The sequence below is a fragment of the Macaca mulatta genome, chromosome 2, assembly GCF_049350105.2.
Source record: "Macaca mulatta isolate MMU2019108-1 chromosome 2, T2T-MMU8v2.0, whole genome shotgun sequence".
Taxonomy (NCBI): Eukaryota; Metazoa; Chordata; class Mammalia; order Primates; family Cercopithecidae; genus Macaca; species Macaca mulatta.
Window position 1 is genome coordinate 95,403,074 of NC_133407.1, and position 25,619 is coordinate 95,428,692.

Consider the following 25,619-nt stretch of genomic DNA (forward strand, 5'->3'; position numbering starts at 1 on the left):
CTGGGTTTGGTGGCTCACACCTGTAATCCCAGCACTTTCGGAGGCCGAGGTGGGCAGATCACCTGAGGTCAGGAGTTCGAGACCAGCCTGGCCAACATGGTGAAATCCCGTCTCTACTAAAAATACAAAAATTATCTGGGCACAGTGGCATGTGCCTGTAATCCCAGCTACTTGGGAGGCTGAGGCAGGAGAATCACTTGAACCTGGGAGGCAGAGGTTGTGGTGAGCTGAAATCGTGCCACTGCACTCCAACCTGGGCAACAGAGCTAGGCTCCATCTCAAACAAACAAACAAACAAACAGGACACTTTCCTCATGAAGTCTTCCTTATTGCAAACTTTATGGATTCCTTTATGCACTGCTGCTTAGGCATGCATCATGTGTACAGCATAATGTTGCACTTGATGTTGGTCTTTGATTCGAAGACTAAATTCTAGGTACTGCATTGTACTGAATATATTTTCCATTATAAAGGTAATTAATTTTTGCTTATTATAGAAAATCTGAAAAACACTAAAATCTTAACATTGAAGCATAGTCACTTAGTATATTTCCTTATAGTCTTCTTTCAAATGCTCTCCCTCTTTTTACCCACATACATGTATACACACAATCATACTATGATTGTACTGTAAGAGGATGGCCATGCTTGCGATAGCCAGCAGTTGTTGCAGGTAATCTGATGGTATAATTGTTGCATTCCAGAACTGATGGACCCACATTTATCAGTGAATGGGAGGACTGTGAGAATCAGTTGGCTGAGTCAGGAAGAAATTGGGCTGTCTTACTCTTGCTCTTTTCTCTCGGTCACTCTATCTCCCTTCTCCCCTTCCCACAAGGTCCTAGACACCTGGGAAATATCCTTTCTTTAAGCTCCATGGCCATTTGGTAGTAAAATTGGGACTTGGAGAGGAGAAGCCCTGGTTAGGCCTCAAGTCTTCCTAACCCACCTTACCAGCTTTACCAAGCATTGTGGGTGATGGCCACAAGGCTAATAGATAAGAGGTACTTTGAATTCTTATTTGTCACAGTCGCCACCCTTGTATATGCTGGTCCCTTGGGAAACTCACAGGAGATGTGATTAATCCCAGGCAGGATTTGAGCATTTCTTTTTTTCTTTTCTTTTCTTTTTTTTTTTTTTTTTTTTTTGAGATGAAGTCTCGCTCTGTTGCCAGGCTGGAGTGCAGTGGTGTGATCTCAGCTCACTGCAACCTCCACCTCCCAGGTTCAAGTGATTCTTCTGCCTCAACCTTCCAAGTAGCTGGGACTACAGGCACGCACCACTATGCCCAACTAATTTTTGTATTCTTAGTAAAGACGGAGTTTTACCATGTTGGCCAGGATGGTCTTGATCTCTTGACCTCATGATCTGCCTGCCTCAGCTTCCTAAAGTGCTGGGATTACAGGCGTGAGCCACCGCGCCTGGCCGATTTTAGCATTTACAGGTCCCAAGACCAAAATGCCATTCATCAAACGCCACCAATATATCACCCTGATTCTTAGCTATGATAGACTTGAGGGAGGTTGACATCTGACCTCCAGAGGCTCCTCCCAACCCTTTCATTCTGTGAGCCAACTGGAAGCAGCTTGGGCTTTCTATGGGTTTTTCATAGATGTTATGTTGAAAATGGTAGGAAAGTACACTGCTGCCCCAGGTTATATATATGACCATTAATGCTGCTTTGTAATAACAGACAATCCTTTGGGCTCCTCCCTCTCTGTGGGCTCTCTATAAAGTGAGTGATTCCAGGCACAATAACTAGATGCTAGAAATGGATGCACTATAATTGGTGACACCATGACTGAGAAGCGCCTGTCCTTGACACTGTAAGTAGAGTGAAGCAGTGAAAGGTAGGGCCACAGAAGCCACACTGCTGGTGTTCAAGCCTTGCTCTTCCATGCACGAGGCACACATGATTACAGTCACCTCTGTGCCTTACCTTTTTCATCTGTAAAGTAGGGAAAAATGAGAAATCCTATAGTAAAGGCTGTGATGAGGCTTTAATGAGTTCATTTGTGAAGAATGTGGATCATATACAATGCATAACATATTTTAGCTATTATAGTCACATGGCATTAAAAAGTTTTTTCACATTCCTTATGAACTTCAGAGGTGTTAAAAGTTGTAGCCAACGCATCCAGCTAACAAGAGTCAGAGCTGAAATTCCAGCTCTTAAGCCCTTCCACCCATCTTCTTTACACTGTGAAATACCATTGCTTATCTTGGCACAGACTCAGCTACTAAGGAATCACACAAAAATGTTTGAAAAGCCTTTTAGTGACTTGCTAGAGTCCACACTCAGTAGATACTTGCCAAAAACAAAAGTGCAGGATTGTTCTGCAAAACGAGCTAGTTGTTTGACTTAGGTCAATGACAACCTGTTCAGACTTGACAAAGACCTATTTATTCTGGAAAGGAGTGTTATCTATTATGAAATCTTGTATTTGAAAAGCCGAGAAACAAATCTCTAATTCTTGCTTTATTTACTTCAAACAAACATATGTTCCTTGAAACAACAAATGAAGCCAAGTCATAGACATGAACATGGTTTAGCTTGAGGGAAGATGAAAGGTCAAGAAAACAAAGTTCTGTTTCCAATCATCTAAGAAGGATGTGTCTGTGTATATTTGGGTATGTCTGTGGTATGTGTATGCAAGTGTGTTAGAGTGTGGACGTGGATGTGTGTGTGTATTTGCAGATAAAATTCAGGAAATAAATACACTACACGTTATCAGGCTTACTTCTAAAAAGTAGGATGCATGGTGGAAGACGAGGCACTGTAAATTGTACTAAATGGAGAATTACCAAAACACACCACAATTTTCAGATAAACAAAAACTGAAAGAATGTATTGCTAACAGGCCAGGCACAGTGGCTCACAACTGTAATCCCAGCTCTTAGGGAGGCAGAGGCGGGAGGATAGCTTGAGCCCAGGAGTTCGAAACCTGCCCGGACAGTATAGCAAGACTCCGTTCTCCACAAAAAGGAAAAAATAAAGACAAGAAAAGAATTTGTTGCCAGTAGACTCCCCAACAATAAATACTAACAGAAGCTCTTTATTCTGAAGAGAAATGACATAAGATAGTAACTCAAATCTATAATAAGGAATGAAGAACCCCAGAAATGGTGAATAAGGGGGTATGTATATACACACACACACACACACACACACACACACACATATGTATTTGTCTTAATTTGATATATGACTATTGAAAACAAAGATTGTAATACCATAGTGGGGGTTTAACATATATAGATGTAATATTTATGATAAGAATAGCACAGAGGATGGATGGGGAGCATATGGAAGTATGATGTTGTAGATTTCCTATATTTTGCATAGAGTGGTATGAAACTAACTCAACAGATCATGACAAGTTAAGATGCATATGGTAATCCCTAGTCTGGGTGAAAAACAGTGCAAAGAGATATGATAACAAGCCAATAGAGGAATTAAAACAAAATATTAAAAAATATTTACTAACCCAAAAGAAAGCAGGAAAGGAGGAAAAGAGGAATAGAAAGTATGTGAGACATAAAGGATAACAAAACAGGAGCTCTAAATCCAACTATATCAATAATGATGATGGATGTAAACATAAAAATCTAATCACTCCAATTACAAGGCAGAGGTTGCAGTGTATAAAAAGGCAAGGCCCAACTATATGCTGCCTACAACAAATATACTTTAAATACAAAGAAGAATAGAAAACAAAACAAAAAAAAATACGTTGTGCAAACACTAAGCACGAGAAAACAGGAATGGCTGTGACAATATCACACAAGATAGACTTTAAGAGTATTTCTAGAGATAAGGAGCAAAGGAGAGACATTTCATCATTATAAAAGGGCTAATATATCTGCAAGACATAAAAACCATGAATATATATGTACTTAATGACAGAGCGCCACAATACACAACACAAACAAATGACATGTACATCCCGCCCAAGGACAGTTTATTCCGAGAATGTACAGTTGTTTTCACATTTGAAAATAAATCATTGTAATTTACCATATTAACAAATAAAGAAGAAAAACCATATCATTATCTCAATACATGGACCAAATAAGCATTTGAAAAACTCAATAATCATTCATGATAAAAATTCTCAAAAAAAATAGAAATAGAAGGGAATTCCCTCAATCTGATAAAAGACATCTGTGGAAAACCTATAGCTTACATCATACTTAAAGGTGAAACTTCAACTTTTTTCCTAATATTGGGAAAACACACGGATGTCTGCTCTCACCATTTCTATTTGACATTGTAGTGGAGGTCCCAGTCATTATAATATGACCAGAAAAAAAAGTACAAAGATTGAAACAGAAAAAGTAAAAGTATCCCTATTCACAGATGATAGGATTATATCTCTATATAGAAATCTATTCCTATTCTTAAATACGGTTAATTCCATTCATTATAGGGTTAAAAAAAAGTGAAATGCCTAAGGCCTTTACACTCAAAACTACTGCATTGTTGAGAGAAATTAAAGACCTAAAAAACATAAGTTATAACATATTCAGGAATTGGAAAAGTCAATATTGGTAAGATAATAGTTCTCTCCAAATTGGCTCATATATCCAGTGTAATCCCTATCATAATCCCAGCAGAAATTGAAAGGTGATTCTAAAACTTATGGAAAAATGAAAAGGACCTAAAATAGCCAAAACAACCTTGAAAAAGAACAACGTTGGAACACTGCATGACTTGATCTTAAATGCTAACTAATAAGCTATAGTAATCAGGACCATATGGGATTGGCATAAGAACTTACCTATTTTTTAAATCTCTGCTCAAAGAACCAATTTTACTACACCATTGCTAATAAAACGTGGGCCTTTTAAAGGTCCTGAATGGAGTCTATTGTATGCTGTTATTATTACGTTGTTATTATTATGATGCATTTGTTGTTGCTGTTGTTGTCGAGATGGAGTTTTGCTCTTGTCACCCAGGCTGGAGTGCAATGGCACAATCTCGGCTCACTGCAAACTGCCTCCCGGGTTCAAGCAATTCTTCTGCCTCAGCCTCCTGAGTAGCTGGGATTACAGGCACCCACCACCATGCCCAGCTAATTTATATATATATATATATATAAATAAATTTTTTCTTTTTTTTTTTTGAGATGGAGTCTCGCTCTGTCGCCCAGGATGGAGTGCAGTGGCGCCATCTCAGCTCACTGCAAGCTCTGCCTCCCGGGTTCACGCCATTCTCCTACCTCAGCCTCCTGAGAAGCTAGGACTACAGCCACCCGCGGCCACACCGGGCTCATTTTTTGTATTTTTAGTAGAGATGGGGTTTCACTGTGTTAGCCAGGATGGTCTCTATCTCCTGACCTTGTCATCTGCCCCCGTCAGCCTCCCAAAGTGCTGGGATTACGGGTGTGAGCCACCACACCCAGCCTAATTTTTATATTTTTAGTAGAGACGGGGTTTCACCATGTTGGCCAGGCTGGTCTCAAATTCCTGACCTCAGATTATTCACCCGCCAAGGCCTCCCAAGGTGCTGGATTACAGGTGCGAGCCACCGCGCCCAGCCTTTATGATGTTTTTTTTTTTTTTTTTACTTCTTCAGTAGATTGTGTGTTTCTCCTTACATCCAGGCACTTGGTGTTATCTAAGTGTTTATGTCTTCCATGTCTGCGCTATGGCATATCTGTAGTCTGTTTTAAAAAGTATCTGTTAAAACAGTGACCATTATCCATTGTAGACAACCAGTCTCAGTCCTTATGTTGCTGGAGAAACACAAAAGCCACAAAGCTTCTTTTCCTCAAATAACCTACCCGAGGTGGAGGGCTGGCTGGTTTTCGATGACACCCATTTTGGTGAAGACTCAGGATGTGGGGCCACAGGTTGCACTGGACGAGTCTGTTTGGCTGCCAGTTTCATCAGACTCACTTGCCTCTTGTGAAATATTTCCTGGACATCATCCAGCCTCTGCAAAACTTTCTGAGCTTTGGCCTGCAGTAACAAAAGCAAATCATGATGAACAGGTCTCTCTGTATACAGCCTGAGGACACGAAGCATTCCCTTTCTCCCAGCTTCCCCTACTTCCCCCATCCCTACCTCCCTCAGGTGGCCCCCTCTGGGCATCACTATGCAAGTCGTTGCAGGTCCTGCCATGCTCCAGAATTGTGCATCTAAGGATCAGCCTCTCCTACTTGAGACCCTTGAGGGCAATGACTACATCCTTGCACGATGGCATCTCCAGTGCCTGGAACACCCTGGCACAGGAGTTTGAGACCAGCCTGGTCAACATGGTGAAACCCCATCTCTACTAAAAAAACAAACATTAGCTGGGTGTGGTGGCTGGCACCTGTCATCCCAGCTACTTGGGAAGCTGAGGCAGGAGAATCGCTTGAACCCAGGAGGCGGAGGTTGCAATGAGCCGAGATCATGTCAATGCACTCAAACCTGGGCGACAGAGCTAGACTCCGTATCAGAAATAAATACATAAACAAACAAACAATTAGAATACAATGTGGTTTGTGTCATGTTAGACAAAGCAAAGATTTTGGCCTGAGTCCATGGATGGACTTCAGGGCATTCCCCAGAATTACATGAACAGTTAGACAGGCTGGATATAATCTGTTTGTTCCTCCACCGCGTCTTCTCTTCCCTGCTGTGTGCCCAGGAAGCTGACTTAAAGAAGCTCTTAAACCAGAGGTGCAGACAAGGTAATGTGGCTCTCAGAGGAAGGTGTGCTATCTACAACCCTGCTGGCTTCATGGAAGAATGCGCTTCTCAAATGCAAATCCAATCAAGTTATCCCCTGCTTAAATCCAAACTCTTTCATGTGGCCCACAAAGCCTACCTTGCCTGCCAATCTCTAACCTCACCCAAAACACACTTCCATTGCTCTCCAGGTTCTAGCACCCTGACCTTTTGGTCTGCACTGTGCCAGGCTCCCTCCAGCCCTAAAGCCTTTGCACATGCTATTCCTCCTGTCCAGAAAGGCTCTCCCATCTTGTCTACTCATTCTCCAGGCTTTAGCTCAAATGACTCTTCCCGAGAGCCTTCTCTGACCCCAGTCCAGGTCAAGTTCCTCTGTCACATGCCTGACCCTGAATCCCTCCTTGACAGCACTTATATCAGCTTGTAATACATTTTTGGGTGATTATTTTGTTAATGTCAGCCTCTCCCACGAAACTGTAAGCTCAGTGAGGGATAGAAGCATGCCTATTTATTTCTTTTTTTTATTTGAGACGGAGTCTCACTCTGTCGCCCAGGCTGGAGTGCAGTGGCGCGATCTTGGCTCAATGCAAGCTCCACCTCCCGGGTTCACGCCATTCTCCTGCCTCAGCCTCCCGAGTAGCTGGGACTACAGGCACCCACCACCACGCCTGGCTAATTTTTTCTATTTTTAGTAGAGATGGGGTTTCACCAAGTTAGCCAGGATGGTCTCGATCTCCCGACCTCGTGATCCGCCCGCCTCGGCCTATTTCTAATCATCATGGTATCCTCAGCATTCAGCACAGTGTGTGGTACATCAGGAATGCTCATAAACATTAATAGAGAAATGACTGATTTGAGTCAGATGAAGCGTCAGTATGCCAGGATGTTCAGGCCAGGAGTCTAAGAGGCCACCAGAGGGCTTTGGAATCGGTGAGCCCACTCAATACAGCCTGCTCAGTACACCCTGCGTGCACCTTATCAGGAAGAAGATACAGTCCCTCCCTCCCCTATCCATTTCCCAACCACAGGATCAAAATAACCCGGAAGCATTACCTTTGCATCGAGGGTGAGCAGCAACTCAAACTCACTGTAAAACTCCTTAGGGCTGAGCAATGGGTACTCCTTGGCTGTGCCCAGGAATGTTGCAATGTCATTCAAGGCGATGTCAACCCCCTCTCGAGACTGGCACTTGTCTACAGCTTGGGAAGCCAAGAGGTAGATTCCTGCCTCACACCACTGGCTGACCTTCGGAAAGAAACAGTGCCTTGTGCACTTTGACTGACCACAACTCAGAGCCACCATAATCCTCAGCAGGTCTGAGCTTGTCTACAAGGATTCTGAGACAATGGAAAATTGTCATGGGACGGCATAAAGTTTAAGGGGTCTAACCACTGTAAATTATACTATGAGGTAGATAAACCCAAACCAATCTACACCTGTCCACTTCTCAGGGAGGTCACTTGGTCAGCAAAATGAGTCATATAATGTTCTTCTCTCTTCCACTGACGGGAATTGCTACATCTCCAGGAGAAGACAGGTAAATATGTATTTAATTTGAGACAGCGTTTCACTCTGTTGCCCAGGCTGGAGTGTAGTAGTGCAATCATGGCTTAATGCAGCCTGGAGAGGTCTACCCCAGGCTCAGGTGATCTTTCCATCTTAGCCTCCCAAGTAGCTGGGACTACAGATGTGCGCCACCACACCAGGCTAATTTTTCTTTCCTTTTTTTTTTTTTTTTTTTTTTTAAGAGACAGGTTTTGGCCATGTTGCCCAGGCTGGTCTCAAACTCCTGGGCTCAAGCAATCTTCCCGCCTCAGCCTTCCAAACTGCTGGGATTACAGGCATGTGGCACTGCACCACTCAGTCTTAGCGCTAAATATCTCTTAGGCTGGTCTAACCATAGAGAAATGTAATCAATGGTTTTCGGGGTTTACCTGCATCCAAATTGGTTACGAGAACACAGAGTGATTAATGAGACATTGGACCCGGCCCTTACATTTCCTGGGAGAAAGGAGTGTCCCTTTTAACAAAAACACAACTTTCCTCTTTGGATTCCCAGGCCATCCCTATTTGCATTTACTGGCATTTGTGTTTCCTAAGGAAGCAAGAATGTAAAGCTTTGTAACTCAGCACAGCAATACTCAAAGTTTTTGGATGCTGGGAGGACGTCAGATAGGTGATGAATTCTAATTATTCAGATTTTTTAAAAGACTCATTTTCTTTGCTCTTCTGAACTCCACTGAGACACCTGAACAGAAAGACAGGGGACCCTTATGCTACCTGAAGAGTTATATGAAAATAAGCTTCCAGTGCCAGTACCTCCGCATTTCCATTTACCATGTGACCTGAAAAGCAATATAAAATAACTATACAGAGAAAAAAAGATCAAAATGGAACACTCCAAAGCGGCTGCCTTTCTAAGTGGGAAAATGATAGGCAACTTAAATGTTTGTCTCACTTTTTCCCTAGATAATCTAGGCAAATGAATGTAGCACAGTGAATACATGCTACATTTAGAATAATAAAAATAAAGATATTTCAGAATTAATAATTACCATTATGTAGGGGTGGGGGTAGTAGGATATGTACATGCACATGAGTAACCTTTTTCTTCCTACATTTTTGGATTTCCACAATAATATGAACTCATGCTTTGATATATGCTGTGAAAACTTTCTCTTTACACATCATGCCTAGATCTGTAAAAAGCATTAGGCTGGGATTTTCTGCAGAGTTCCTATGGCTACTTGCTTTCTCTCTCTCTCTCTCTCTCTCTGTCTCCCTCTCTCCGTCTCATACCCATGTGTGTGTGCATGCGTGCGCGCGCGCACACACACACACACACACACACACACACCACTCTGGAGCAAAAATGGAGTTGGCAAAACAGCAGCTGATCCTGCAGCGAGCTCAGCACACAGAGAAGGCTGTGCACCAGCCCCTTCTGAGCCACTTGCTTCTGGAACAACTGTATTTCATTGACATTAAAATCCCTTTGGCAATGGGATGAGGTAAGCAACCGGGTGGGTGCCCCTGGCATGCAAGAGGAACAGCTGTGGGGATGGAGCATGCTGACTCATTGCCATCAGTCACATGCTGCCTGGGACCAATTGACAGGGAAGACTCCAGAAACCACTGCTCCTGCTGACTGGGAACATACCCTAGAGGTCACCTCCAAAGGGCACCAGGCTCTGCACACCCCTCTCCCTGTGGGCCCCTGGCATGCAGCCTTGCTGTCTATCCTGTGAAGCCTCGGTGTGGAATCTGGCAGGCCTGACTTCAATTCTGGCTTCCCCTGTTTGCACCACGTGTGGTCTTGGGCAGTCACTTCCCCAGGGCTTCTTGGTGTCATTCCTGCACCACCTGCACCAGAATCATTTGGGCGCTTTAGTAAAATACTAGTTCCTGGGCAGTATTCCAGACCTACTGACGCTGAGTCTCCAGCCCTGGTGCATAAGGGAATCTGCCATATAACAGCTCACCAGGTGATTCTTGTGTGCTACATTTTGAGAACTAGCAGAGTATCAGTTTCTGCCTCTGCACAATGAGGCCATTAATACCTTCCTCAGAGGTTGTCTTGAGGATTATAAATAGATGACATAATTATGTTCCTGGTAGAAATAGAGTAGGTGCTCGATAAATGCTAGGGCATATAAAATAGTCATTATTACTTAAGCTTCTCCAAAAAGAATCAAAACCCTTTGCCTTTATATGAGGGAAGCACTCTGCAAATATAGTGCTTGGTTCTCTGTACACCTGAAAGGGAATCAAGAAGTGTTCCCACAGGGCCAGGCCAAAACACACTCTTAAAGTCTGGCTCCACACAGATAGAAATGGCCTTTAGTTAATTTAATGGAATGTGGTGGGATGGCCAGAGCACTTTTTACCTTCAGTACCTCTTCAATCTAGGATGTGCACACTTTGAATGCCTCTTGAACATCTTTTCACATAAAGCACTCGAGCCTGTCAGCAATCACACAAGGAAGGGAGGACGAGTATAATGGAAGCTTCTTCACAGAAAATCTTGCAGACATCACATTCTTGGCTGTGTTTTGCTCACCTTGTCCAGCTGTCTATGAAACTCTAAGGACTTTCCTAAAATGTCCCATTTTTTCTTGTTTCCATTGATGAAATCGTCACAGAGGTGCCTGAGCTCCACACACCGGGGCCTGATGGTGTCTGCTGCATAATGGTGGCTTTGGATGAGCTGGTCCCCAACCAGTGCCAGCAGCTGGGCCTTTTCCAGGGGTTCCTGCAAAGTGAACATGCACAGCCAGGCATCAGAAGTCAGGGCATCGTGAGGCTGAGAGCTGCCTGGTACTGTGTGCTCCAAGCCTGGAGGGAGGCTGGGGAGATGCTGACCCAGGACGAAGACTGGAGAACCTGAGAAAGCTCTGAATGGTTCCAGGTCCAGGAAGTTGACCCTGGCCTGGAGTTGTCCATACTCTAAACAATAGCAGTCATTCTATTGTTGGGTTCTGGGCTAGACATTGAGGATATAGTGCTGACAAGCCAAAAATCTTCAGATTAATGGAGAATTAAGATATTAACTAAATTACACAAATCGTTAACTTATTATAATTGCAATAAATTCTAGGGCAGAAAAGCATGGAGTACACATAATAAGAGATTTTGAATACCCCTATTAACTAAAGGAACAAGAAGAGGAACTGACACTTGTCTTTGAGGAGAGTGGGGGGTGAGCTGAAGTTGAGACACTGGTGAAAATTGGGTTTGGACAACTCAAAGGTGGTCATGACACTTAAGAAATATGCTTGTCTAGGCTGGGCGTAGTGGCTCACACCTGTAATGCCAGCACTTTGGGAGGCTGAGGTGGGCGGATCACTTGAGGTCAGGAGTTCCAGACGAGCCTGACCAACATGGCAAAACCCTATCTCTACTAAATACAAAAATTAGATGGGCGTGGTGGTAGGTGTCTGTAATCCCAACTACTCAGGAGGCTGAGACAAGAGAATCGCTTGAACCCGGGAGGCGGAGATTGCAGTGAGCTGAGATTGTGCCACTGCACTCCAGCCTGGGTGACAGAGCAAGACTCCATCTCAAAAAAGAAAGAAAAAAAAAGAAATATGCTTGTCTAAACCCTTTCCCAAAGCCTGTAAGGGCTCTGTATGCGCTGACCCTGTCTGCTCAATCACATTTCCTACCTCTTTCTGCATGACACTTCACTCTAACCACACGTGCCAAGTTTTCCTGATTTTTTAAGCTTTCCTTCATTCATCCATCTCATATTATTGAGAACCTACTATGTGCCAAACACTGTCATAGGTGCTGGGGGTTCATTGGTAAAGAAAGCAGGTAAAAATCCCCACCTCATGAAATGAAGCTCACATTTTAGTGGGAGACACGGGCAATAAATAATTGCATGTGTGGATTATATGGTATCTTAGACAGCGACGAGTATATGGAGAAAAATTAGATGATGGGGAGGGCAGGGAGTGCTGGAGCTAGTATTTTAAATCGGATGGTGAGAAGGTCTCCCTGAGCAGCAGTACTCAAGCTATGCAGAAAAGACTTCACATAGAAAGGCTGAGACTAGGCCGGGTGTGGTGGCTCATGCCTGTAATCCTAGCACTTGGGGAGGCCGAAGCGGATTGCCTGAGCTCAGGAGTTCGAGACCAGCCTGGGCAACACAGTGAAACCCCACCTCTACTAAAATACAAAAATTAGCCAGGCATGGCAGCATGTGCCTACAGTCCCAGCTACTCTGGAAGCTGAGGCAGAGAACTGCTTGAACCTGGGAGGCGGAGGTTGCAGTGAGCCAAGATTGCGCCACTGCACTCCAGCCTGGGCGACAGAGCTAGGCTCCATCTCCAAAAAAAAAAAGAAAAAAGCTTGAGACTACAGCCTTAGAAAGAAAGACCCAATTGTAAGATTGGCCCTTTGTTGGCACCTAGGAACTTAGATTTTGGGAAGGTTCCCTCCATTCCCTGATGTGAATAGCTCACGATGCCTGAACTGCTTGTGCAAACAGTATGGTTTATGGTGATTACCTGCTTTTCTTCTGGGAGTCTGAAATCTTGGTTCTTGCCAGACAGAAGCTGCCGACATGACCAGCCACCAATAAAACCTCTGGGCGTTGAGTCTCTAATGAGCTTCCCTGGTAGACAACATTTCACACATGTTGTCACAACCCACAGATGGGGGCAAGAAGTATGTCCTGTGAGACTCCCACAGGAGAGGATTCTAAGAAGCTTGTGCCTGGTTTCCTCCAGACTTCACCTCGCCTTTCCCCTTTGCTAATTTTGCTTAGTACTTTTTCATCGTTATAGATTGTAACTCTAATACAGCTACATGCAGAGTCCTAGCGAATCTTCGAAGAAATGTGTGCATGGTCTTGGGAGCGCTCTGCACACAAGCCGAGACCTGAAGTCAGGCACAAGCCACGCAGTACTTGGCTGGGAGGTGAAGGTGTGTTTGACAAGTTCCGGTAGCAGGAAGGAGGCCAGTGTGGCTGCAGCAGAGGGAGCAAGCAGGAAATGAGTGGAAGACGTAACCAGAGGAAAGCGGGCGTTCCATGGCGGGGGCCTTGCTGCCCTTGTAAGCACTTTGGCTTTTTCTAATTGTGAGAGGAAAGTCCCTGGGTTTGTAGGGAGGATCTCGAACATGTTTTTGGAAGGCTCCAGGTACAGTGTCCAGAATAAGAGGAAATGCAGGGAGGCCTGTTAAGGGGCTGCTGCAGGAATCCAGCTGAGAGATACGGCTTACAGCTGATCACCAACCTAGCTCCTGACTCAGCCCTTCTCTGGATTGCTCTTCCCTGGGTCATGCAGAACTCAGTTTCCGGGTCACCTCCTCACAGGGCTTCCCCGGCGACTATATCTGAAGTCATTCTCTACAATCCATTCACCCACTCATCTAGGCCCTCTCCCTCACTTTATTCTTTAACAGCACTCACCTCTATCTAAAAACTATTTTCTTTATTTACTTTAATGTAGAATTCTTGCCTCCTGGCTGGGCGTGGTGGCTCACACCTGTAATCCCAGCACTTTGGGAGGCTGAGGTGGGCAGATCATGAGGTCAGGAGATCGAGACCATCCTGGCCAACATGGTGAAACACCGTCTACTAAAAAGACAAAAAATTAACCAGGCATGGTGGCGTGCACCTGTAGTCCCAGCTACTCAAGAGGCTGAGGCAGGAAAATCGCTTGAACCTGGGAGGCGGAGGTTGCAGTGAGCCGAGATTGCACCACTGCACTCCAGCCTGGGCAACAGAATGAGACTCTGTCTCAAAAAAAAAAAAAAAAAAAAAGAAAGAAAAAAAGAATTCCTCCCTCCTCCACTCACTCCCACCAAAATGTCAGTTCCATGAGAGTATTTAGTAGACATGCAATAAATATTTGATCAACAAATTAAATGAATGAGCCAGTGAGCTACATGATGTAGTGATCTGCTTGGCTGGAACTCTGTGAAACTACCTTGACTTTGGCATCAGCACAGATGACTGCCACATTCTGAAAGGTCTCTAGGAGCAGAGAGCCCATGAGCCCCCTTGCCAGCCACGCTAAGCATCCAGTGCATCATTTTCTGCTCTGCTTTAGCTGTTTACAGTAACATGAGGAGTCACCGTAACTCCAGGTATGTACAACTTGCCCCTCTCTTAACTTGCACTGGTTTATCGTTTCAACAATTTCCAAACCCCTTTCCTCCTACCCTCCCAGTCATTCAAGAAGTCCTGCAGGGGCCATCGCCTTCTTAATGCTTTTCAAGTTCTGACCCCATCTCTGCCACCTCCTTGCCACTGTCTGCTCAGGCCTCATGGTTTCTCATGGGGACAGCTGGTCTCCCTGCTTTTCTTCGGGCTCTCCTTCAACTCACGCTCCAGACTGCTGACAAAGCAGCGATTCCAACACATCTTATTGTGTCTACATCACTTCCAAGCTTCAAGCCCTTTTCTGGGTCCCTAGGGTCTTCAGGAGCAAGCTTAAACTCTTGAGCAATGTACACGGGACCTTTCGTTATCTAGCTTATACCTGGGTGTGCCTCTTACCAAGTCCTCCTCCACTTCCTCAACACCATTCTCTGCTGCAACCATACTAATTATCTATTTGTTGTTCCCCAAATATTCAGGCAGCTTTAGGCCTCCATCCCTTCTCTACCTGCTGTCTGCCTAGAAAGCCCATCCTTCCCTACTCCCCCTCACCCATCCTCTACCACACCCGTACTCCTCTGGGGCCAGCTCAATCTAAATTACATTTCAGACTTCACCTTCTCCAGAAAACTTTCTCTGTGCTTTCTTGATCAGAGCACCTGCTTCATTATGTTGTGACCACTTATCTGCTGCCTGCACTATGCCACAGACCCCTATGGTCCAGAACCAGCTCTTATTCAACTGAAAACAGGGCATGGTGCATCTGAGATACTTACAAACAAATGCTGCACAAAACGAAGAGGAGTACTGGTATAGAAACGAGTGACACAAATCAAGCAGTGGCTAGTTAAAAGGACTGAGGCGAAAATACCCAGAGCACTTGTTCTAAACAGCAAAGGCCCAGGTACACTGGTTACAAGACGACTGCAATACTCATTCCCTGGGCAGTGATTTTTGACTCTCTGGTTCACTGCTGTGTCCTCAGAACTTAAACAGTACCTGGCATGGTAGGAGATGAATAAATATTTGCAGAATAAATGTCAAATGAATGACAGACCTTTACTAGCACTGCTCAGCTACTGCAGACTGAACCTAGGACATGTTCCATAGCACAGAATTTATCCCTCTACCTCTGTAATATTAATAACAACAGCTGACATCTACTGAGAGCTTACTATGTGCCAGGCACCGTTCTGAATGCTTTACATTTGCTTATTTCTTTAACTCTTCCCAACAAAACCTTTGATACAGGTACTGTTTTACCAAAGGGAAGTGGAGGCACAATGGCCCAAGGTGACCCAGGTAGGAAAGAGAAGAGCCAGGCTTCAAACCCAGGCAGTCTGGCTCCAGGATCTGGCTCAGAGCAACATACACAGAGAAAAATGACTGCACTTATTGTGCCTAAGCTTAGAGACCTCATTTGGTTGCTCAAACTTGTCTGACTTTAGTCAAATATAGAAACATGAGACTTGGCAAGAAAGTCTCTGTTGACATTTTTTTTAAGTCCAGCTGCCTAATTTATTAAGAACAGGGCAGAATTTTCTGGGTCCAGGGAAATTCACCACAAGATACTTCCAAATCGCCCTGTGGTGATCAGAGCCTGCCCTTCCCTTGGCATATAGTATTTCACCCTTCAGAACTGTCCAGAAGACATTTGAGATGTTAGAGGAAAGATGTGAGTAACAGGTCCAAATGTGTCTAGGGAAAAACACCCATAAAGGCAACTGAGGAGGCCGGGCGCGGTGGGTCACGCCTGTAATCCCAGCACTTTGAGAAGCCAAGGCCGGCGGATCACAAGGTCAGGAGTTAGAGACCAGCCTTACCAACATGGTGAAACCCCATCTCTACTAAAAATACAAAAATTAGCCGGGCGTGGTGGCGGGCACCTGTAATCCCAGCTACTCAGGAGGCTGAGGCAGAAGAATCGCTTGAACCTGGGAGGTGGAGGTTGCAGTGAGCCGAGATTGTGCCACTGCACTCCAGCCTGGACAGCAAGAGTGAAATTCCGTCTCAAAACAAAAAGGGAAACTAAGGAGCAACCCGGATTCAGCCACCATATGGTTGGAAGGTCACTATTACAGAATTGAAAGGACAACAATAGTTTCTGACCACTGAATATTGACCACTGACCACTGACCACATTGCAGGCCGACCACATGAAGTCCCTACCACACATCTAACTCATTTAATCTTCACAGGGTCTCTGTGAGGTAGGAATTATTATCTCTGTTTTACAGATGAGGGGTGCCATATTCAGAAAGGCTAAGAAACGTGACTAGGGTCATACAGCTGGTACTTGTTAGAGCCAAGATTTTAATCCATCCCTATCTGACTCTAAAGCCTATGTTCTTGTCACCTTCCAACCACCTGGCCTCTCCACATGTGCTATGAAATCCTCCTGGTGCCTGCAAAGAAATTTACAGTGAAACCTCCAAATTGAAACTTATTTTTTTAGTTTATATACCTCCCACTCAAGATAAATAGTCATCAAAATCTCCAAAGTAAAAAAGAAAGAGTGAGGGAAAAATGGCTAAAATCCGGTACTCTGATCACAAGCCCATCTGGGATCTTTCAGATGCCGAAAATTCCAGAAGGCTAGATAGTCAAGTTGCAGCTTAGAAGTTGCGATTCAGAAATCTTTATTGAAATAACAGTTTATTCCCCGCCGAGGACTCTACTGGTATAACAGATGAGAGATGAGAGTGCCTACTAGGGAAGAAAATAGCAAGAAAGCGAGTGATGTTACTCTATCAGGGAATCTAGAACAAACCCACAGATGATCCATAGGGATGGAGTGTGTGTATGGGGAGGTGGGCCAGATGAAACAAGAAAGGCAGAAAGTTAATGGTTGTTGAAATTGAATGACGGACACTTGGAGTTCATTGTGCCAGTCTGTCTACTTCTGTGTGTGTTTGAAAATCTCACACATGTACACAAAGCCATGACCCTCCAACTAGATGACATCCTTAGATGTTAATGGCCTGGGTTCCACGCCTTCTTAGACACAGCACCCTTATAGGGAGAGGTCAAGGCTGAAATCTGGTGGTTCCTCCACCCTATCCTGGTGTGTTCCCTGCTGGCCTCTCAGCAAGGGTCTCAGTATGCTCCCACAGTCAAAACCTGGCTGCAAATTCTGCTTTTATAGAAGACCTTCTATAAATGGTTGAAACTACTGTTTTTCAGAATCAGGAAGGAGCATTCAAAACACTGCTAAACCCTCAAACTAGAACAAGAGAAAGAACAGGCTGAATCAGCATGCGACAGGAGCCTGGTTAGTGAGCTGGCTCTGAGGTTACTTGTGAGGATGATGTCACTGTGTGGAATAAGGAAGCTGGCAACGCCCCAGAGCCAGTGTGCGGCTGTGCTGGGAGGGAGGTGGCCCCTTGGTGCCGAGGAAAGGACAAACCCCAAGCAGATATTTGTCAGACTGTGGCCAGACACAGTCTTGTTCCTTTAACACTTTAAAGGACAAATGGAAAGATGAGCCAAGCCCTAATCATCTGAAGAAGCCATGCCTCTGAGAAGTCTGAGGGAAGATATATTGAAAACGACCTCAGTTATGGTGAGACAGCTTTGTTTGATTGACCCAAAGGCAGAGACACAGGTGTACTGTATCCTTCAGGAAGCAAGTTTAGAAACAAGATCTGCAAGTCACAGGATGTGACAGGTCTGCAAATCCTGCAAGTCACAGGTCATCCACAGTGGGCTAGTCTAGCTGCTTCCAGAATGTTGCCCATGAAAGGTGGGTCATGGGTTCGCAGAGCATTCCTGTGTTGCATAGCCATAGGTTTCATCCCTAGCTCAGGTCAGCAACTTTTGAAGTATATACCAAGGACCACAAGTTCAAGGAGGTGGGCAGAAGACAGAATGTGATGCAGTCATGCAGATCCATCACTACTATTCAAAACACAGTCCAGAGTGCCTTCCAAGGGCTTTCTGTTCCACTGAGAATAAAATTCAAATCCTCACAAAAGATCTCAGGGTGCAACAGGACACCTGGCCTCTGCTCATCTCTGTCCCCTCATTTCCTCCTGGCCCACCTGCTCTAGCAATGTTCCTTGAACTCACCAAGCTCATTCCCGCTTTAAGACCTTTGCACCCGCAGCTCCCTAAGTCTTTGCATGATTACACAGATCAAACAGATCTCAGATCAAAGGTCGTCTTCTCAGGCCTTTCCAGACCATGCTAGCTAAAGTAGCATCCCCAGTCACTTTCTATTATATTTTGTTTTCTTTTTTATATCACTTGTTACTATCTGATGTTATTATTAATTTGATTGCTTTTTAGTGAACCATCTCTCTCCAGTAGAATGTAAGCTCCATGAGGGCAGAATCTGGACTGTCTGGCTCACCGCCGCATCCATGGAACCCAGGATAAGGAATACCTGTTGATGAATAAATAACCCTCCGGATAGGTCAGTAGCCACTTTCATATATATACGAAGGCATTTTATTGATGAGGCACTTTTTCTTAATATATGAATAAGCAAAAAATATAGTACTTATATTCAGTAAAAAATTCTTTTGAAAAAACTAAAATGTTATAAGATTGGGGCTGTCCTGAAGAATCTAAGACATATAGTCATCATAGATATGAAATTCACCTTTTCCGTTGTTTGAGAAATGTTCCTGATGACTCGTGTGTCTTCGGCACTAGTCTATCTGACAAATGGTCACTGGTAAGAGAAAGAGCACTCGCTAGGGAGGGACGGGATTCCTGAATGGGGATCTGGATACACAGGTGGGTTTGTGTGTTCATGCATGTGCACAAGCACCTGCAGCTCAGAATCTATAACCGACAGCTCTTAGAGTCAGTGTGGCCTTAGTATACTTTGTTTCGTATCCTTTAGGGGTGTGTGTCTCCAACTGTAATATACAAGTCAATCACCTGGGGATCCTCTTAAAATGCAGATTCCAATTCCAGGGTGGGGTCTGAGATTTTATATTTCTAATTAGCACTTACTCAGGTGACATCTGTGCTGCTGGCCAGAGGCTCACACTTTGGCACATCTCTAGTACTGCAAAATTGCCATCTGAGAAACATGCCTCCAGATTAGCTAAGAAAGGAAGCGCTAACCATAGGGTACTTGGTTCCCAAGACCCAAAAATATAAAGAACCTAATTTTAAACAAGCAGAAAGGAATTTCTATGGAAAGAGATGACTCCGCTTTCTTCATTTGTAATAAAACAAATTTGTAAACACTTAAAATGTAATCACTTCTAAATGCTGACTTCTGTGCAGATCTGGGACACTGTTTAATTCCAGTATGGGACTGTAAAATACATATTCTTATACAAGTTTCATATTTACAACTCCTGGGACATGAGAAAGGAGAAAGCTTTGCCAATTCTGTGTAGCAATGGAACTAATGTGGACCAGTTTCCCCCGTCTAACTGTCTTGCTCCAGGTATAAAACTAGTTGTTGTTTTTTTTCCTGGTTTCCCCTTTGAAAGTTTCCCGTCTACTACCAACCCCACAACCCCCAGTCCCCTAGTCCAGGCTCCAGGGAGGAGCTCAAGCTGATTGGTGAGACTCTGAGATAATTGTTCTGGTGAGTGATGAACCTGCTGTGATCTTCTCCCACTTGGTTGCTGACCACGTAAGAGGGCAGGGCTGGTCCAGAGTCCTCACCCCACCTGAGCGTCCAACCGCAACTGTATGTTCGGCGGCTTTAATAGGACTCTGTGCTGCCCGTATTATTCATAGCAGTTGTTAATGTGCAACTCTCCTTGGGATCCTGGGGTGACTGAAGGGCAGGATTGGGCATTCCTGTGTCCTTTAGCAACCTTCCAATAGCAATGACTGGATGTGATCCATCACCGTCCACAGCAACCTCCTTCCCAGTACACAAAAATGTTAGAAAGCAAACCTGGCTTTTTTCCTCCAGTTTTTTGTGTTCCTTAAGAAGCTGCTCCACATGCATCACGCTGTCTCCAATGCCTGTAAACTCTGCTTGTTCTTCCAGCAAATTATCCAGGGTAAGCTTAGCCTACAAGAAACATTAGAACAGTCCAGAAGTAAACCAACACTCACTCACCTGAAGGTATAGGTTTGTTATGCTTCAAGAAAACTCAAAATTCCAAAGAGGATTCAAGACTTGTATATATCTACATATGTTAAAAAATTGTTTTTTGCAGCTCACTAACTTTCAAATTAAGCTGGGGGTGCAGAATTCACCTGTAGTTGAACTATTAGAACTATATTCAACCAATTATCAATCAAAAAGGAAGATAGTTGGGTCCAGTGGCTCATGCCTATAATCCCAGCACTTTGGGAGGCTGAGGCAGGAGGATTGTTTGTGCTTAGAAGTTTGAGGCCAGCCTGGGCAACATAGGGAGACCTCGTCTCTGCAAAAATATTAAAATATTATCTGGGCCAGGCACGGTGGCTCACGCCTATAATCCCAGCACTTCGGGAGGCCGAGGCGGGCAGATCACAGAGGTCAGGAGATCAAGACCATCATGGCTAACATGGAGAAACCCCATCTCTCCTAAAAATACAAAAATTAGCTGAGTGTAGTGGCGGGCACCTGTAGTCCCAGCTACTCGGGAGGCTGAGGCAGGAGAATCGCTTGAACCAGGGAGGCGGAGGTTACAGTGAGCTGAGATTGCGCCACTGTACGCCAGCCTGGGTAACAGAGTGAGACTCCATCTCAAAAAAAAAAAAAAAAAAATTATCTAGTGTGATGGTGGGGCATTGCCTGTAGTTCCAGCTACTTGGGAGGCTGAGGTGGGAGGACAGCTTGAGCCCAAAGATCAAAGCTGCAGTGAGCCATGGTCGCACCACTGCACTCCGGCCGGAGTGACAGAATAAGACCCTGTTTCAAAAAAAAAAAAAAAAAAAAAGCAAGATAAACCATCGCTGAAATGCCATGTACCGCAACAGGAAAATGGGATTCTAGAACACCTTTACTCCACTGAAAAAGTGAGAAGGGGGTTGGAGGGGGTGGTCTGTAAAGAAGCAAGGAGATAAGGAGAAAGCTGGATTAGGGAAAAGAGGGAAACCCCATACCAAAGAGTGAGGAGGGAGAGAAAACCAGAGGTCACAGTAGCAGAAAAGAAAGTTATATTAAACAAGAAAAGAATACCTTACAAAAATCGTGCTCAAAATGCTGTAGTTGTAGGCATTGGTTAAGCTTCAAATGATGACTGGACCAAAACTGACTAAAGGCTTTTTCTGTTTCATCCAGTTGAATTAATAACCTTTCAGGAAAGAATGAGAAAGTGGTGTTAGGTTAGCATTCATTTCCACAGGCATCCATATAGGCCTATGGATAGAACACCTGTGTCTTCGGTCAGTGGTATCAATTGCAACCATCTCCTTATTATGAAAGCATGTGTCACCTATGCCTTTCTTCTGGCTCAGCGGGCTTTGCACCTTTCATTTTCCAATCAGGACACCCACAGTGCAGGCAGCAACTTCACTTCAGATGCAGCTGCTGTGCTTTAGAATGTGCTCCAGCTGATCTTACCTTCATGCCTTCTTTCTTTCTACCTGAGACACACGAATATAAAGCACAGCTCCAAGCCAAACTGTTATTTGGAAATGAAGCCCAATAAATACTACCCTCTCCCTCAAAATCCTAGGGTGGGAGCATGTCATAGACATTGAAGAGCGGGGAATGGAATGCTCATAAAAAGATCTCCATACGTGGATGCCAGATGGATGTGATCTTTTTTCCTTTGTTGTCTCAAATGTTCTTCTTCCTTGGCCCCACCAAGACCCAATATTGGCTGTTCCAATCTGTTCTTGGTTGCTCCAGAACATCTAGCTCTATATATTTTCTCCTGAAAAGGCAGATTCCACCTCACTCACTCACCTTTCCATGGTAGTTACATTCTCAAGTTGATTGAGATTGAGTGTGCTGTTGGGACATTTGGTGGCTGGTTCTTGGATGCATGACAGCAATGTGGCCCCCTGTTTTCCAAGTAATTTCAGCTCATCCTAGAATAAAAGTAGTCTCTCTTAGAAGGAATTAGAAAAAACAAATTCTTGGTAGAATTGGGGTGAAGAGGTAGATCAGTACATTTTTCATTTAGGAAATTAAACGCTGATGAAGTCAAGATGCAGCTTTAAAATTAATCAGTTAACTTATCCTTGATAGGTAACGCACCGACATGATACAAAATTCAAAATATCTGAAAGGGTATACACCAAAAAAAGTATATTTTTCCTCTTCAAAATCAACATCTGCTTTTTGTATATCTCAAGCTACTATTGTAAATTAAAAGCAAAACTAGTTAATACAACCTAGTTTTAATCCAAGACAGTGACCAGAAACAAGAAAATGATAGATATTGAATGTTGAATGCTAGAAACTACCAAGCAATAATAACGTAATAACTGCTAATTGATCATAAAAATACTTCGGTTGGTCTCATCAATAAACACCTGCTCTCCCTCCACCTGCCAACCAACTGTGGCCTTGTTTAATTATTTAAGTTTGGCAGATATGGGCAGCAATTTCAGTTTAACATGGAAAGATTCGTACTTCCAAGCCAACCCCCCATTCTGCTTTTTTAACACAAAGACTTAGTGCTATGCAGTTGTGGAAGGTTACTTCCTTCAGCCAACAGCTGTAGTCCTTTCCTTGGACAGTGCAGGTCATCTCTCATTGCCCTGAGCCTTACCCATAAAGAAAGCCTGGGCTGCAAAACAAAAGTGGCAGAGCCTGACCTAGAATTTTGTGCTTGGGAATTATGGGTTTGGTTCCTGGGTCAGAGAAGGCTGGTTTGGTATGCCCTTGAGCATTAGAACAGGCCCATAGTTCTAAAACAAACCAAGAGATCACCTCTGCACACATAAACACTGAATCACTTCCTCTAGGCCCAGCCACCTCTGTGGTCTTCACACAGCCTAGAGCTCATTCCCTGTGGGAAGAGTTTTAGACTTCCCCACTCTGATCACACAGAAGTCCTGGACCCTCTCAAGCTCATACTTTTGTTGTGTCCCATCCTACTCCAGAATTTCCCCTGGAAGGGTTACATGGCCATACCCATCCTCAAACCTGGCCCTGGATCTGGCTGATGATGGACTTGGCTTCTGTGAGCTAGCCCTTCAGGGTTCTTTGGACACCTCCTCTGGCTCTGCCCACTCCAAATAGTGCCCCACATTAGCCACATGGTTGGCACTCTCGCCTGGGAATCAGGCATATCTCTTCTTTTCCATTCTCATGTGTCAGCCCTCATTTCTTATCTCATCAATGCTCATTAAATATTTGTAGGTTGGATAAATTAATAACAGCCTAAAAGAAGTCAGGTTGCAGATGGATAAAGACAAATTAGATATGATGGAAAAAATGTACTCCTGACTCAGTGTCTTAGCCATTCCCTCATCCCACCCACTAAAGAGGGTCGTGGCTTTTCCCACTCATTTTCTTAACTGCTGCTGAGCTTCCAGCAACACACACACACACACACACACACACACACACATCCATATATGAAGAAGAGTTGGGAAGAAAGGTAGAGAGGCTAAAGGAGAAGCGCCATATTGTTGTGGCAGAAGGAGACACTGGAGGGGGAAGCTGGGAGGAGGGATACACCCGAAGTGTGGCAGAGCATGAAGAAAGTGTGTGAGACAGGGAAGGTGAATCTTCACAAGTGATGTCACACGCTGTATATCCCCTTTACACTGTTTAAAAAGGATACAAGCAAAAATTGTGAACAAGTGACTGCTTTGGGATTCAACCCCATGGTCAACTTGAGTAGGGTTACAAAAATCTGTCATGAACACAGATGGAAAGATGGAGCAACTATGGTACTTGGAAAGGGTAAGGGGAAGTTGCTCAGCCTAAAACTGGAGTTTCAGTTTCCATGGAAAGAAAATAATCTTTTCAGGTATTTAATTTTTTTACTGCCTGCACTCAGGCTGGAGGAGGAACTCAGGGCACTGTCTTCCAGAACATGTGTTTAAGTTCATACTCCCTTTTGTAGAGTCTCCTTTTCCCTGTGCTGACAGGATCCTGCTGGTGGCAGGGTGAGGACTGCTTGTAAACTGAGAGATAGCTCATTGCCTACCAAAGTTCCCTTTCCTCAGAAAATGGGAGCCCCACCACCACCTTGGAACAGGATCCAATTGGCAGACGAGGTGGAGGTGCCGTTGTGCATGCGCTCTGAGCACTTGCTCGCACTCTCCTTGATGGGTGGAAAGGCACACAGCAGAAACCACGGGTAGCTGAGTCCTGTTTGCTTGTCTCATTCATCCGGAGCTCAGCTCTCCCAGGGAAGGCTAAAGCTGCTTGTGTTTACAAGACTTGCTCTTCCTTTCTGTCCCTCAGATGAGAGAGAAATCACAGAGAAAATAAGGTTTCAAATTTAGTATGAAGCCCAAGGTGCCCACAATTTGGACAGAAAATAGCACTTACTGAAGTCGGGAGCATTCTCTGATTGTAAGAATAGATTAAGGCCCAAACTGTGGCTCAGGCTGGGGGAAAGAATTTATGTTTCTGGGGAAGAGCCTTTTGTAAAGTCATCAGTTTGCTTAAAAGTTTGATACGATTGTTCCACTGTGGATGTTTTGAGATTTTTTTCTGTGTGAACTGATTGGCTTAATATACCGAAGGGCCAAAAGAAAAGAGGTTCTACTGGAAGACTATTTTGAACAAAATAGTAACAACTCCCTAGAGAAAGAGCAAGTGAGACTGAAAACCTCTCCAACTCAATAGCTCTCCTATTCTGTTTGATTGTAGAGGCGACCAGACGCGTATACCTAAGATCTCTCTTAAAGATCCAGGAGAAAGGAATTCAAGACATCAAGCCAAATCCCCGAAGCTGTGCTAGCTGTTTAGGAAAAAACCCTCTCCAGGCTGGGAGAAAACGGTAAATCACATGCTACAACTTTTATAGCTATTTAAATAGCTATAAAAGTTCACTGTACTGAAGAATGGATCTTACAATAGTTTTTCACTCTTCTAGCTGGAAAAGAAATTATTTAATGACATATAGAATCTTTGATTAAAAGGTAGGTAAAAGACCAATAAGGGTAAAATAAAATATGCATAAATAACCACAAAAACTACTAAGTTATTAATACAAGTTTAAACAGTATCTCTTTTTTTCTTTTCTTTCTTTTTTTTTTTTTTGAGACGGAATTTCACTCTCATTGCCCAGACTGGAGTGCAGTGGTGTGATCTCAGCTCACTGCAACCGCCACCTCCCAGGTTCAAGCGATTCTCCTGCCTCAGCCTCCCGAGTAGCTGGGATTACGGCATGCACCACCATGCCCGGGTAATTTTGTATTTTTAGTAGAGATGGGGTTTCTCCATGTTGGTCAGGCTGGTCTCAAACTCTTGACCTCACGTGATCCACCCACCTTGGCCTCCCAAAGTGCT

General features: G+C 44.2%; 1 protein-coding gene and 1 long non-coding RNA gene across 7 annotated transcripts in view; one reads left to right on the forward strand and one right to left on the reverse strand.

Annotated features, from left to right (window-relative positions):
- MCF2L2 (MCF.2 cell line derived transforming sequence-like 2) overlaps positions 1-25,619 on the reverse strand; it is a 253,443-nt gene that overhangs the window by 106,651 nt on the left and 121,173 nt on the right. For 2 of the 4 annotated variants that reach the window (XR_013413674.1, XM_015131502.3), the window contains exons 8-13: positions 22,107-22,231; positions 21,375-21,489; positions 20,157-20,276; positions 10,739-10,930; positions 7,732-7,923; positions 5,787-5,964 (exon numbers count right to left, since the gene is read on the reverse strand). Coding sequence is in view for 2 of the 4 variants with exons in the window: in XM_015131502.3 (XP_014986988.3) it covers positions 5,787-5,964; positions 7,732-7,923; positions 10,739-10,930; positions 20,157-20,276; positions 21,375-21,489; positions 22,107-22,231 (922 nt within the window). In the remaining 2 variants the exon portion in view is untranslated. The remainder of the gene's footprint in view (positions 1-5,786; positions 5,965-7,731; positions 7,924-10,738; positions 10,931-20,156; positions 20,277-21,374; positions 21,490-22,106; positions 22,232-25,619) is intronic. The other 2 variants (XR_013413675.1, XM_028843884.2) reach the window with 1 other exon arrangement.
- LOC114676306 (uncharacterized) overlaps positions 1-25,619 on the forward strand; it is a 31,700-nt gene that overhangs the window by 3,596 nt on the left and 2,485 nt on the right. Inside the window, exons 3-5 of one of the 3 annotated variants that reach the window (XR_013413687.1) lie at positions 14,137-14,274; positions 18,575-18,701; positions 24,978-25,107. This is a non-coding gene — a long non-coding RNA (uncharacterized LOC114676306). Of the gene's footprint in view, positions 1-14,136; positions 14,275-17,591; positions 18,030-18,574; positions 18,702-24,977; positions 25,108-25,619 lie in introns of those variants that run through there. The other 2 variants (XR_013413689.1, XR_013413688.1) reach the window with 2 other exon arrangements.